Source organism: Phaethon lepturus, unplaced genomic scaffold (genome assembly GCF_000687285.1).
Source record: "Phaethon lepturus isolate BGI_N335 unplaced genomic scaffold, ASM68728v1 scaffold7222, whole genome shotgun sequence".
NCBI classification, from domain to species: Eukaryota; Metazoa; Chordata; class Aves; order Phaethontiformes; family Phaethontidae; genus Phaethon; species Phaethon lepturus.
Window position 1 is genome coordinate 71825 of NW_010525505.1, and position 15863 is coordinate 87687.

Genomic DNA, 15863 nt, shown 5'->3' on the forward strand with positions numbered 1-15863 from the left:
GAGAGGAGAGGAGAGGAGAGGAGAGGAGAGGAGAGGAGAGGAGAGGAGAGATTTCAAAGTTGCCTCATTATCAGCATAGAGGGAATCATGGAGAACTTGAGAAGGCGGCTGATAATTCTCAATATGGAGGGGTTTTTCCACAAATTTCCAGTTTCCTGAAAGGGTCTGGGAAAGTTAAATTTCTATGGCATGTTCCTTGTGGTGGGCCAAAATTACATGGTCTCTCAGAGCTATAGTTAGTAGAAAACCAAGGAAAAGAAAGGGAGAAACAAAACTTTAAACCAATTTTGTGTATCCCCAATTCTGTATTGCTCATCAGCACTAGGCACAAGGAACCTTAGACCTTCAGTCTAAGAGCTCTTTCAGTTCTTTCTTTTTTTTTTTGCCACTTCGGAATGAGGTGGTAGGCCTACAACCACAACCATATAAATGAAGGAGGAGTCCATGAATACAGAAATAAATCCTTAAGAAGGTGAATCTTTGAGATTTCCAAGTGCATTTCCTTCTAAAAAGGCAAGACAACCACAATCAGGGTGTCTTAGGAGGTCTGTTTTCTAACTGAACCTATAATGTAATAATAAATACTTTTTATACTTGATTGTGTCTTTACTGACATTGTTTTGAATGGTGCTGAGTCATTATTTGTCACCGAAATTTAGTATTTTGACATAGTTTGTGCAGTTTTGCAGTGAAGAACAGGGTCTTCCTGGTGAGGTTGGAATGGAATTCATCCTCCAAATAGAGTTTGCTGGTTATAGCATACTTCCCAATCATGAAGAAGCCAGTTCAAGTCCCTGGCTGATCCAGGGTAGGTACTTGAAATTAGATATTCCATATCCTAAAGAACCTGGATTGCTACCTATTCTTGTACTTGTCTTTCTGTTTCATACTCACATTTTATTTGCAAAAAAACTAAAGGGTCTTTTATGCAGAGGCAGAAAGAAACAGGACATTCCATACAGTAAGATAATCGTGCTCTCCTGTTAGCACCACTACTGATATTTCACAGTGAATTTCATGTAATATAATGTAAGTACAGCCCAGCTATACACAGGAATTCTTCTATGTTTGGGAACTACATTCTACAAGGAACTCCTGTTATTTTACAAACAGGAGTCACAATACTTCTGAGACCTGGATATTATTAGACCCAATTTACATGTGTGCACTTAGAGACATTGACGGGCTTGATTTCTCCAAGGTTAACATCAATGAGGAACTGCAGGTTTTCAGCATCTTTGAAATCCACCTTCAGTCATTTTCCCAAGGGACATCAGTGACTGGATGAGCTGGCAGCAGAACCTAGGAGTCCTGACCCACTCCCCTCTCAGGCTACCTGGAGACTGTAACACAACAAATACGTTGCCCGAAGGCCTGAGTACATTCCTGTAGCATGTGCATGAGTACTTGGAACACTTACTGTCATGAGCAGTTTCTCCACGCAGTCAGGGGACACACTGTGCAAATGGGTCAAATGAAGCTGGAGATGCATTTTGTTGCTGAGGACATCCTGGCAGAGGGGGCAGCAGATAACAGGTTGCATTGAATGCTGTGACAGGACATGCATCTGGATACGATTCGGGTCCCTACTATTGTAGTTACAATAAGGACATTGATAGAACTGGAAAAAAAATCAAATTAGGATGCAGGCTGTTAGTCAGTGTGCTTTTTATAACTTGCTGATATTGCTATTTTAACAGCATATCATCTCTGTTTCATTCTTGAGTTATTTGAAAGAGTTCTGGAATACAATTAAATTGTTACTTGTTTTTTACCTGCTCATGACAAAATTTATTGTCCTCTGGAGGCTTCGATTTTTTAGCTGCACCATCCTCTTCTTTTGCCAGAAGAAGCTGTTGTGCCCCTACCACAGTGTTCACTTTTGGCTCCTTCTCTGGTGTGACTATTCCTGTTTGGAAAACATAATGTTTAAAAACATATTTTAAACTTTACACTATCCTGGTTTACAAAGAAGCTGTCATCACAGAAGTCTGTATTGTCTTTGAGTGTCTTTTTTTTTTTTTTTAAGTTCCGAAAAAAAAAATATAGTTGAATAAAACAACTCTGGTAAGCACAAAGGTGAGTATACACTTTTATCCTTGATGGAGACTCTATAAATACATTTAAAAATTGACTCTTCTCTACTGTTTAGATAACCTTAGGTTGCCTTTAAAGATTAATCAATAATGTTCTTTCTTTAACAGCTCAGTATGAATTTATGTACTACATTTAAACAAATCAGCTTTTATTTAAAAATCCTGTTTTCCAAAATAATTAATTTGCTGCTGTTTAATTACTCTCTCTCTTTTCTGAACTGTCTGAGCAATATAATTATTGTGCTGTTTTGATAACTCCTGCCTGGTTACAATTCTGAAGCTAAATATAGTGAGGCTTTAAAAGAAATACTGTGGAGAATAGGATTTCAGAGCTAACTTAATATTAATTATATACAAAGATCAGTCGTTTGGGATTGCCTTAGATGTTTACACTGTGAATTTTTATAGTCTGGCATTTGTGATCAAAACCAGAATATAATTGTTTTCTATAGATAGTTCTACTATTAAGTATTAAATACTATATTTAATATTATGCCTGAAGTAGCTGTGTAATGCGGCCCAGCCTTGCACACATCAAAGAAAAGAGTGCAATTCTAATTTCCCAGTCCATCAGAAAATTCTTTCCAGCATCAATTTGCCAGATAATCTCTTCTGCTAGGCTGGATATTACAAGAGCATTGGGTAGGCATGTCACATACATCTCACGACAAACACAAAACCTCATTTACCAACCATTCCAATCTCATCATAGTGCGGCATCATCTGACCTTTTTTCTGCTGTTTATTATGAGTATTTCTAATTTTAACTTTCAATTTTCACCATCTTCCAGTCAATTTGCAACTAAATTATTTCCAGGGTGAGGACACTATCACTGGACACTGGGTGCAAATACATCTTGAAATGCAATGAAGCTAAACCATTGATTGCTATCAGACTCAACGTAAATATATAGTCCAGGGGTAATCTGATTGTATGCTGTGCATGAAGATTTATCTTGATTTTTTTCAATCCACATAAGGTTCATATAAATGAACAAATTGCACCTCATTGCACAATAACCTAGGATTAATTTAAAAATAAGGTCATAGATGTTTTGGCAACAAAGTAAACATGAACAAAGAAAATACCTGTATTTTTCTGTAGACAAAACCAAGAACTTTTAACTATTATTATTTTCATATAGACGTGGTGCCATATTTGATATTACAAGAGCAACATTAAAGAGAAGTAAAATAAGAGAACAATTTTCAAGGTAAATACCAAATCCTTATGGTACAATAATAAACAATTGAAAACTGAATCATTCAGGGACATTTTCTGAAGGGCATTTAAAAAAAAAAACAAAAACATATTTATGACTTATACATTAATGGTGATTTCCCCACACATTTTTTTTTGTTCCTAACTTGTTAGTTATTACTTTTGGTGTCATTTAGAACAATAATTTTAGCACATTCTTACTCAAATTAAAGTTTATTCCTGCCGTATTTCCCTACTTTCAATGACCACTTTGTCAACATTTCTTTAGTATCTGAACAAGCCGCTTTCTGGAGCCCCACTGAATTTTTACAGTCTCAGGAACTGATCCTGGAGGCCTCATTTAGATTGTTTAGTCAGAGCTGGGCTGGTGACCTGAAGGACTAGCGATGCTTAAAGACCAGACCTACATGATGCAATCACATAAGGCACCATTTTATTACTCACTGTGGTTTATGATAATACAGTACTCCCTGGCCTATCTGTATTTACATGGTAATACACCATTATTATTTAAATATCTTAACGGTGAGAATTATGGGAAGTAAAAAAGTGACAGAGTATATTAACAGAGAAAGGTTACTTCTCAGGTTTTAGGAGGATAGGTTCAAATTATTAACCTCTCTGCATTTCCAGCTGTCAAAAACATCTAACAGTTGACTACTGTTTCTTACCTTTATCATATGTCACTTTTAAAATGTCCCTTTTTAAAGGCAAATGGGCCAGAATCTCAGCTAGTGTAAATGGACACTGTTATACAGATAGCTGAATTTAAAAATCAAAGTAAAACAATTCTGCTTTCTTTTCCTCTCATCATGCTTAATTGTTGTCAACAGGTTGTTACAGAAATTAAGGTCCAAATGCTGCTCCAAAATCCACTTGTGAAAACGCATTTAACTGTATTTTGGCAGTGGTATTTAACTGCTAGTGAAATTTAGCTCGGAGTGCACTCTGTGTGCGCCTGGGCACACACAAGGTTAATATTACACATCATCTTCCACCACAGGATGGAATAACTTAATTACTTCAAAGAACCTATAATAATCATGAAACACATAGTTCTTGTTTCTATAAAAACAAGGGGGTTTTTTGGTTAAATTTTCTTTTGTGGTTAATATAATAAAACTGTAGAGTTATAAAACACTGTGCTGGGGTCAATAAATGCATAACAAAGCACAGGTTTTTACTATGTTTACTATGATTTTTATATAAACTGTCAAAATTTACAGAGGCTTTGTTGTTTTTGTTGTTGTTGTTGCTCTGGATTCATTCAACCTCAAGCACTGTTACTTCTTAAATGACCAAAGTTACATCTGGCCTATAGTAAAGTAACCGAGTCCATGACTTATGGTGAGCTTTGCTGAAAAAAAGGGAGCTGATTCTTCCCTCTGGCATGGGGACCCCACGCGCTCCCCAAGCCGGGTTGCACATGCCAAAACCAAAGGAGATCAGCTCCTTAAGCAAGCAAGTGGTCCAGCTATTACACCTCGGTGCCTCATCTTGCTGTATCAACTTTCTGCTTTCCCTGTTGAATTCAGTTTTAAGAAGCTTCCTGTAGGGAGGCTGAACAAAATTATGGTTTTATAGGAAGGGTATTGAAGGAGGAAGGAGAGAGGAGAGAAAATATTCTGGTCCCGAGCACGCCGTGTGGCACTGTTTTCATAGCTAGGTGTTCCACTGGCATGCTGTTCTTACAAGGCATTTGTAGGAAAAGACTAAATCCAGTTGTTATTCACATTTTAAACACACACTTTTTGTTCTTGAGACACATTATTTGTTGGATTTTTTCCTAATTGTGAAACACAACTGTACCTCATTTTATAATATAAAATATGCAGCTTTATTTTAGATGAATAATGTAATTTCAATACATTTAGCTCAAAAACTAAGTTTAATTATAATAAGTGCCATGAAATAGACTAGTCAATGATTGCCTGTCAGTTACAGAACTATTTAACTTGTGTAAGATTGCTAATATAAAAATTACATAATTCACTGTAATTCAGATGTCATCACCTATATAACATTTTTGAAACCTCAACATAAAAATAAAACTGTTTGTGTGACTCATGTAACAAGAAGGAGAAAGTTAATAAAATATGTATACTAGTGAAAAAAAATCCTGGAAAAGCCATAATCAAAATATTATTTTCTTATTTATGAATCTGTGTATTTGATAAAGATTGCATAATTTAAGACTTCTGACACATCAGATGATGTTATTCAGCCTCAAAATAATTCTAAAATTATAATTACTGGTAGAGTATTCTTTCTAATTAGAGTAGAATGAAAGGATAATTTTCTTTGCAATAATGAAGGTTAATTTCCATCCTTCCTCATGTTTACTACCTTATTAAAAAGTGCTCCCCTTAGCCATGGCAGAGACATATTACATTTTCAATGCAAATGTATTAATCTGGATAAATTCCATATTAATTCTTGCACTGCATAGAGCTGTAATTTGGATTATAATTAATCTAAAGTGGCACTAGATTTAAATGACAATATAAATGAGGCATTAGTAGGCTTTTCTATTCTGAATGAATATTCAACAAATATAACTTGCATATTGCCAAGTCTCATTTTGAAAGCTCTACTCCTTGAGATAAGGTAAGCAATACAGCACAACAGCTTACACAAACATACTGTTACTAAATACATGTTAATCCCTCCTCATCTAATAGATTCTGTGCTAAAGAGGGGTCACACCACTTTCCTGTCTAACTTGTTAGTATTGTGATTAATTTATTGGTTTTCCTGAGATTTCTTTGGCAAGACTTGCAACACGCAATTCATGAGAAAGACTAAATTAACATTCAATTATACATAAGCAGTTATGCAGTCATTAGAAATACTTGTCAGCTGAGTGAAAATTAAGATGATGGTCTGAATGTTACATAGACAAAATTAATTTATATTAGGAAAAAAAAGTTTCTAAAAGACTTAGATTTTACAGTACAAACTATTTTCTGCAAAGCACAAAGGCAATCGTGTATTTCAGCCCTTGTTTTTATATGAATCTTACTGCAAAGTTATTTGTGTAATTGCTGGCACGGGAATGCAGAACAATTATGCTGGTTTTTTGTAGTGCACCCAGTAGGCATCTGGATATAGGTTTGTCCTAATTAAACTTGGCCCTTATGAGCGGTTAATCCTGATGGAATTTTGAGAATTCCCCTTCAGTATTTTTTTCTAGATTCCATCTTTTTTTTTTTTTGCTGGAGCTTTAACACCGTATTCTTTCTTGAACAACTATACATGGACCTGGCTAAGAAAAAGAGACGGCTGAAAAACTCCCTGAAGTTGTTCGCGGTGTCCCCAAGGCAGAGTGTATGGTGGGAAATGCAGGCTGCAGGTGGCTGTCACTCCTTTTCTGGTGAGTGTCCAGGACAGCCCCTGACGAGACTGCACAGGAGGACCTATGTCGGCTTGGGAGCATGGCTTTACTGCAGATAGTTTTTTCCAAGTCAGAGAGCTAGCCAAGGGGGCTATATATTTTAAACCACAACACAGTTTCTTGCTCAACATCATCCTTGTCCTCATCGGCTTTTCTTCAATCTCTTGATCTCAAAAAATAAAGCGACTGAAGAGGAGCTGAGGTTCTAACCCATGATGGGTACTGACCTTAGCACCTCAACAAGCAAACTTAAAGGAAGCTTTAATCTTTAAGTCAGTCTTCTGAATTAATTCAGCAGAGAAAGGGTCATCTATAATACTTTTTTGGAAAGAAATCCAAAAATGTTCAATATGTAAAGAGCAAATTACTGTACGGGAGAATTTGGGTGTAAAGAAATTCATACGTAAAATATATTTTCTCTACAACTATATGTCTTTACGGAGAATACAACCTTCTTTGTATGCTGCTGTCATTGGCATACAAGGAAAAGATATATGACTACCTGAAACTAATAGGCTTCAACCTGTTTCAGCACTTCTTCTGCTTCAGCGAATCCAACATAATGTAACTAGGTATAGCGTGCGGCAAAAGTAGCCAATGTAATATTCATTGTGACCATAGATTTCCATCTCATACATAAAAAGCATGGATGAAGTCACATATTTGCCAAATCAAACACAGAAAAAGCCTTGGGTATCTACACCAGATGCTGGCCCTGGGTTTGTTTGTGCACAAGTAAATGTCATGACACAGGGGTTTTGTTTTCAAAGACAGTAGCTTTCATTACTGGGCTTTGTCTATTCCAGGAGATCAAAATTACCCAACCCATAATCCGTTTTCAATGATATTTCCTCTTTCTTAGGCTGAATCATCTGCAAACTTTTTCACTGGCTTTTGTGTATTTTTTTCAAAATGCCTCAAATAAATGCCCAGGAAGAGGCCAGATTCTTGGGAGTAACTGATCAGAGAGTGAGAGCAAAAAATAATAATAACGAAAAACCCCACATTCTTTGGGTTAAAAGGGGGGCAAAACCTGATTGAAGAAAAAATTCAAGTGGTACCTAATCCTATGCTTATGAAAAATTAATATGCCATCAGAGGAATCACAAGTACAGCTAAGATTAATGAAAGGCGCTTAAAAAATTACAAGCACACAAACTGATTTGATTAAAAAATAATCTCACTGGTCGTCCTGTAATATTCTTCAACTTATCCGCATCTATCCTGTCAGATGGTTATGATTAAAAATAGGTCAATGGGAGGCTACTGATAGAAATCACATGCAAAATGCACATGCAATGAATAGTAGTGGGAATGTCCAGACAGTTTGAAATGAAAGAGCATTTCGTAAGTTAAAAAAAGGGGGGAAGACAAAATTCTAGCATCTTACCAGAGTCTTTACAAGATTTTTTCCCTTCACTATTGTCTCTCTCACTTGAGTCTTTATCATCAGGAACAGCCATTGATGAACTTTTAGCAGACCCTTCTGTATCTTCACCTTGTTCTTCTGTGGATAAGCACAGAAAAAAATCTTAGAAAACTCAGTGACTATTAACAGTATTTAAAAAATATGTCCTGTAAGAAGAACAGCACAACAAAAAGGTGGCAAAACAGGGGGAAGGAGGGGTGGGGGGAAGGAAAGGGAAAGGGAAAGAACTGCACTTTAAAGAGGTTTGACATCAATTACGAATAATTTGCAATATTTCAAAATCTATCCAGAAATTCTGACCGTGTCTTTATCAGAGTACCTGCTTTCCACCAGTGTGACAGATTTAAAGCCTGTCATTTCATATTCTTTGGCTAGAAATGATTTGCGTTAAAAGACACGCACACGCATGCACACACACACACCCCACACACAGGCCAGAACAAAAGCCAGAACATGTAAAAAGGCATCTTGGAGCCGGGGGGGGGAAAAAAAAAAAAAAAAAAAAAGGTTGGGGGGGAGAATTCAAATATAAATCCTATTAGTGCAGCAGTATCCCGCTAATTGCAGTAAGTAAGTATTAGGTATTAGGTACTGTATTAAATATAAACCTCTGGCTTTGTGGGAGAAGTCTCAGATGTTGTCTCCAGGGGGAGCCACCCGGGATGAGTGATGCAGCTCGGCCTACGGCTTCCGAGGAAGCAGCAGTACCCACACCTCGCTTACGTGTTCACACCAGCTAGATTACATGGAAACCTTCACAGTAACTCAAGCCCATTTAATTATTCGGTAAATCTTAGCTATGCTGCTACTGGTGGATTAATCTGTTTATGCAGTTAGCTTCTACGCTGGGGCTGTGTAGCACTAATCCGTGAAAGGCCCACTGTTCCTTTTCATCCTGTGATCATTTGTCTCTCACTGTGCTGATGTCACATTTTAATGAATTTTTAGCAATCTGAGTAATGCCAGATAACCAGACTTGCAACTCCCTACAGCACAGCATGCTGTTTTCATTGCAGCGCGCACACACACACACACACACACACACACAAAATCATATTTCCCAGTTCAGGTAGGAATTATATAAATTAGGAGGTGAAGGTAAAATGGGATTCGAAGCATCAGGCTGCTCAATTTCATAAAATCTTTAATGACCATATAAATTAACCCTGGAAAGGCAAAAGGTCACAGACGCACATTTGCATGCGCTCTTCTATTCACTTTTGATAAGCAGCGCTTTTATGCAGGGAACATGATACAATTAACCCTTCAGGAACCATACAAAATGCAGCTACCGACATTTTAAGTGTCAAGCATTAACTGAAAATTACACACTGCATAAAATTTTCATTGTAAATGCTATAGTGATTGAAAGGGGAAATAGTGGCCCTCTTCGCACCCCATGTTTTATTAATAACATTCTGACAGCCGAATGAAATATCCTCTGTCATATGTAGCAGCTGAGCACAAAAAAATTGCTGCTTGGTGCCTTACTTGCCAGCCATGCACTGAAACTGTATGCCTAGGCAAACAACCCTCAGATCGATGCGGCAGACCTATCCGATTCTCAACTCTCTGCAAAACCTTCTGTAAATCGGAAGAAAAAAACACAGCTGCAATTTTGGAAACCAATCCAAAAGAAAAAAAAAATCTCAACCACAGATCAATGTGTTTCGCATTGACATCGCAATACAATAGGTTAGGACTAAGCATGCGTGTCCACTTTTTGGAACAATACAGGGAGAAATACGGTCCCCTCTTTTAAAAATAATTGCATATAAAAAAGAAAAAAATTTCCATCAGAATGGAAACCCCCTTCGTGCTGTTTCAGCACTCTTCCCCCTGCGGTCCCCCGCCCCCTCCCGCGACGATAGCTAATCAAACATGGTAGGCATCCCTGCCGCAGCTGGAAGCGGGGCCGTGTTTGTCAGGGTGGCGGGGGAGCGCGGTTCGGGATGCTGCGAGCCTGTGATCATGCCTGGCGCGGGCTGTGTTAATGCCGAGCGCGCGCACATGAGGCTCGTATCCAGTGTCAGGCCCCGTGGCCTCGCGGAGCTGATGGCAATCCCTTCTCGACTCATCCTTGGGAACGGACGCGTTGCTTCTTTTACTAGATTTACTGGCCCAATCCCCCTGGGCTGGAAAATGAAGTGTCGGAGTGCTACTGAGTGTCCTTATCTTGAGGGGACATAAAATTGTAAGGGCTATCGTGGCACACATTAATAAAACATTGTGTGTGTGTCAGGCAAAGAGAAAGAAAATTATGAAGGTACTAAAAGAAAAGCTACAGTATCATCTGGGTCTCATCAGACGATTTTTGCAGGGTGCTCTCCTGTTTTTCTGGTATGTGTTTTAAGTGTGAGAGAAATTCCCAGACATGTTCTCCTATACATCATCGTGGTGTCTGACCTCAGCCTGACCCTGGCAACAGTTTGAGAAATCTGAATGTGAACAAAGACTCTGTGTCAGCAGCAGGGAGAGATTGCGGGATAGACTTTCCCCATCAACTTAATCGCAAACAGCAGTTCTGAGCCCATAACTTTACAGGGCTCCACCAAGCCACAAACACATAACCTTTAGAGGTGAAACCGGCCCCTGCTCCCCACCCCCCTTCTGTGATTTTTCTCAGTCTTGTGGTGCTCCCTTTGATGTAGCAAGGCAATTAGCTCTAATGTTCAAGTACTGCAGACCTGTTTTATGGTTTGGAAGGTGAGAGCTGTTTATTACAGGTAGGCTCCTGGGGGCCATAAAGGCTTTGCAAATTTTTAATCATGCAAAAAACTAATCAAAATGTAACTTATACACACCATAAAAATTAATATCATTATTATGCACGGTATAAATTGCCTGCCTTGGCTTTCAATGGCACTCACTTCTAGAAAGTACATTTGGCATTCATTTCAGAAATATGTATGGCATTCACTTCAGAAATAAATTTCATAGACAGAAATGATAATACAACTTCTATTTTCCTTCAAAATTACAGAAAGGCTAAGATTCACACTGTCACGACATTTATCAAAGGGACAAGATGGAAACACAACAGCTCTAACTTAAAAGCAGCTAGCAAATTTACAAGAAAAATCCTCAAGACCATTCGTTAGGATAGATATTGAGGATATGTAACGAAGTGTGTTATCGAAGACACTGCACACTTATGCCAAGATGCTACGAACATCTCTTTTTAGTAACATTTTTGTTCTTACTTAATATGTTAATCAGAAAGGACACTATTCAGTTGTAAAACTGTGATGGCTCATGCTCAAAGACACAAAATTATGAATCATTATGTATCAACAAAATGCAGTATGGTGGTGGTACAGATTCCAGAACAAGTCCTAATGCTCTGTTTTAAATTTACAAAAGTTCTGCCTATATATATTTACAAATGTCAGCTTTGAAAATGAATAGAACACTGGATTCAAATGTACTTTAATGGCTTTAATAACACTACTATTGCAATATGATATTTCATTCACACCTGGTTTTATTTTGTCCAAATGTTGAATATTTCTTTTGATGTTGGATCTCTTGAATTTAGCCATTATCAATCTTTTTCCTCAAAACTGACTTAGGATTAAACACAAAAATAAAGTTAGCAGTCTATACTAAAACTGTAAAATAATGAAAAATGGAAAAGTTAAGCTTCAGAGGTAATGTTAATCAGATGATATTGTATATTATATAGTCTACATCATATACTTCAATATGTTAATCTACACTCCCAGGCCCCAGTTCTATACCGGTTTTATGAAGGAAGACCCTTATGACCTTCCCCAGCCCAATGAAGTCAAGATGTGTGATAATTTCAATTGCAAAATCCAGGCCTCAGCCAAAGTAAAATAGCAGATACCAGCAGCAAAATTAGATGAATATTCATACACAGATTAGAAAAGCCTGACTTACTGAGATGCAAATAAAGGAACAAATGCATCCACCATGGCTAAAGGAAGGTATAGAGAAACAAATAATATTTTTTTGAAATCAAATACTGAATAGTTAAAACAAGGTATGGCCAAGTTGAAACAATCTTCTTTCCTTCAATTTAAATGCATTGTGATAATCACGGAGGTGTAGCAATCACCTTTCCCTCTGTTTTATCAGAGAAGTTTCCCTACTGATGAGCAGCACTGGGAGTCTGTCTTCAAGTTTAAGAAACATATTATTTTCAAGAGTTGATTTTGGTTGTTGTTGGGGTTTTTTTACATCACTGATACATCAATCAACAGCCAGTAGTTCCTGTTTTGGTCCTGCATTTTGTTGTTGTTGGTGGTATCCCTTTTGCCCTCTCCAAATTGCAAGCAATTTCCTAAATAAGGATGATCTACTAGTTGTGGGTGAGTAATTGTGGTTATGAGAGAGAAAGCAAAATTAAGCAAGTGTTTGTGGCTGAGGGCCAGATGGATGGGGAAAGAGGAAATCAATTGACTAAAGCAATAAGTAAATAAACATGAAATGAGACAGAGATTTTAAAAAATAATTGGGGTTTGTTATTCAATATGTTCAATAAATAGCTGAATTAGAGGTACCCCTAAGTGTTCAGTACAGGTGTATCCCAGGTTCAACTGGTAGAGTGAATGGCTTATTGAGATTAACCGTCAGGATGAGAAGGTAAACACTAGCAAAGGATAATAGAAGGGTGGATTGGAAGGATGGATAGACAACAGGTAGTGGAGGGAAAGGAGGAACAACTAACAAAAGGAAAAAAAAAACCCACAGAATATGCAAGAGAAGAAAATTCACTAAAAGCAGGGCTTGTGGATTTATTTCTGGCTTACCCTAATTACACTATTTTACTTAGCTGATAAATTCTCCCTGACTTCTGGATTGTCATTTGTTCATCCAAATATTCCAGAAGGTATTTGTCCTATTTTCTGGCTGGTCTTGTAGGGCCTGAGTGAGGAACAGGATGCCTCACTCATTCAGAATCTTGACTGCATCCTCTAGTGGTCATATTTCATCTTCAAACAGGATTTCTAATCTCTCATTTAGGGACTCAAGGGGAATAACAGTACCAACCCATTAATAACTGTTTCTAATCACTGCGTTATATTTAAAACTATAGCTGTTAGAAGGCTGAACTTCCCACAAACAAGCCTATAATTAAGTGATGATCATCATATTGACCAGAAATTGCTAACCGGCAGTTAGTATCAAATTGTACCATTTTGTTTTGTGGTACATCATTTGAATTTTTATAGCAGTCTAATGCTTATTTTCTTCTGGTTGAAACATATTACTGAGTCAGAGTAGGCTGACTGCAAAGCTGGCTGAACAGAGCATGCCGTGGTGGCTCCTTCCCAAGGAGTGTCACAAATCACACCCACTTTATCCATCCACTCCACCCTGCAGCCTGTATTCCCCACTTGCCACACTCAGCCTCACCCCTCTGGCTGCTGGAGGGAGGCAGCTCTCATCTACCCTACTCCTCTTTGCTTCTTAGCTTCTGAAGGTCGAAAAGATTCATTATCACCAGCTAATCTGCCCAGCAATTTATTATTTCCTAGTCTAGTATTTTCTACCTCTTTTTTCTCTTTTCTGTAACCACAGTCTAATTCCAGCTGCTGGAGAAGGAAAAAGAATGTTCTCCCCAGAAGTTGAGAGGGGTGGGGTGCTTTCCAGTCAGGCTGCTGAGCAAGCTCTCCCTTTCTTTCATTGCTGGCTGGGATTGACTGCTTTCTAGTCTCCCTCCCATAGTCTCAGAGTAAATCAGGAAAAGAAGTGTGTTTTACTCTAATAATGGTGTAAAATGTGGAAAAAAATACTGTTGGTAAGCTTATGCTGAGCCATACTGATTTATCAGAAAATCGGAAAATCTGTGTTTTGTATTTGTTGTTTTATTTCTACATTAATATTTTATCAAATATTTTGCAAGAGGCAAAAAAAGCATATGCTGACAAAACCATTAACAGAGAATGTCAGCTATTCAGAATGAAACTCAGCAATGTTTTCCAGATGTGATTGGAGATGTACAGTTAATCATTTATTATGCAAAAAGGGATACTGTTCTTACTTGGCCATCTCTAGAAAGGCATTGAAGCATGAAGCTATATTGAGAATAGTCTAACTTTTCCAACTGATCGGTACTTTTCTTTTGGCTGCCATTACGGTTCATAGAAACTGCTGTTTCCCCCATGAGCATAAGGCATGAAAACACTACCATTGTCTGACTTGAAGACTAATACATTTCCATCAAGGTTATTTAGAAAAGAAAATTAAACCTCATTGTTAATTCTTATTCAACATGCTGGATACAACCTGCCTAATTGCGGGCACTGCTCTAAGCTTCCTCCCTATGCAGGGAGAGACACGTATCTTCAGAGCACAACTCAGACTTCACACAGGCTGAATTGTCTAGTTCCTCCCTAACTACAGAGGGATTTTATAGTGAAGTTTAATGTTTGGAGTGGTGACTTTTCACCTTGGTACTGCAGCTAAATGCTGGAAGTTAGGTAGGGGAACCTAAGCCCAAGAGCCTGACCCAAATCTCAGAAGTTAATGAGAGTGTCCTTGTGACCTTCACCAGTTTAGTGGGTGCTCATTTATAACCTGGGGGGAAAAAAGAAAAATACTGGATCTTCACAGTATCATTCACCTTTTTTTTTATACATCTTGTTCAGCCTTGGTTTGCTTTTCTGTGTTGCTGTTCAATCTGTGTGTTCCATGTCCCTTCCTGTAAAAATGCTTCTACTGTCCCTGATTTCTTGCACTTTTTCCTACCTCTTACTTGAGCTGAGTTTCCAATACATCATGTAAGTGGTGAAATTGGCTCTCCCATTCACAGTTTCCAGAATAATCATTTAGAGTGTATTTACAAAGAAATCCACAATGTTAATTAACAGCTCATTTAAAATGTCGTTTAAATGACATATTTTATTAGTGACTCAGTTTGGGGATTCTTCTCTGAAATACACTGTAAAATCCTTCTTATTTACCTTCCGGACTTTCTTTCTGAATTATTCACCTCTTTTTGGCTCACTAACAGTATGTCTCTGAAATTATGTGTAAAGGATTCTGTTAGTGCATATATTTCTCCTTTGTCTTTTAAGAATAGTAGAGTAAAAGAATTTATTTTCTTTGCCATCTCCTGATCATTTTGGATTGACTCTTTATCCTCTGGTGGTCTAGCAGACCTAATGACTCTTCTGTGGGCTTTCTATTCCTGAAATACTTTAACATTCTTGTTTAGCTTTTCTAGGTACCTTCGCATATTTGCTCCTCTTAGCCAACCTCTATGTTCAGTTTTATTAACATCATTTTGGCTTTATTTCCACTTTTAAGGGTACTTTTTTCTGACCTGAATAAATTCTTGTACTATGTCTTGTCATGTAGCTAACTACAGCTCTCTGGTTTAAATATTCCCCCTTTCTTGATGTTAAGTGTCACAGGCAGAAGTAGGTGATCTATTTACAGTGAATAAAATTTTCCCTGAACACTTTTTGAGTTTTTAAAAAATTACCTTTACAGAATTACTTGGTTTGGGTTTTTTCATTTGTTTGTTTTTGTTTTCCACAGTTACAATATTCTTTAGTGTATATAGCAGTCCATGGATATTTTAGAAAATTACTTGTTGCAAATATCACGTAAATCTTAAGAGTTCATAAGTTTGGCTTCTTTAACATATGTATACATGACGTGGTCTTTGGGTTTTTTTGGAAAGACAACACAGGTGTGTTTAGCTTCCTCTCCAACCCAGACCACAATAGTTGAGTGATGTGTAAGAAT

At 37.6% G+C, this 15863-nt stretch overlaps 1 protein-coding gene across 1 annotated transcript in view; it reads right to left on the reverse strand.

Moving 5' to 3' along the window:
* ZFHX4 (zinc finger homeobox 4) overlaps nucleotides 1-15863 on the reverse strand; it is a 127567-nt gene that overhangs the window by 17167 nt on the left and 94537 nt on the right. Inside the window, exons 4-6 of the mRNA XM_010282768.1 lie at nucleotides 8103-8219; nucleotides 1776-1909; nucleotides 1421-1621 (exon numbers count right to left, since the gene is read on the reverse strand). Coding sequence (XP_010281070.1) covers nucleotides 1421-1621; nucleotides 1776-1909; nucleotides 8103-8219 — 452 coding nt within the window. The remainder of the gene's footprint in view (nucleotides 1-1420; nucleotides 1622-1775; nucleotides 1910-8102; nucleotides 8220-15863) is intronic.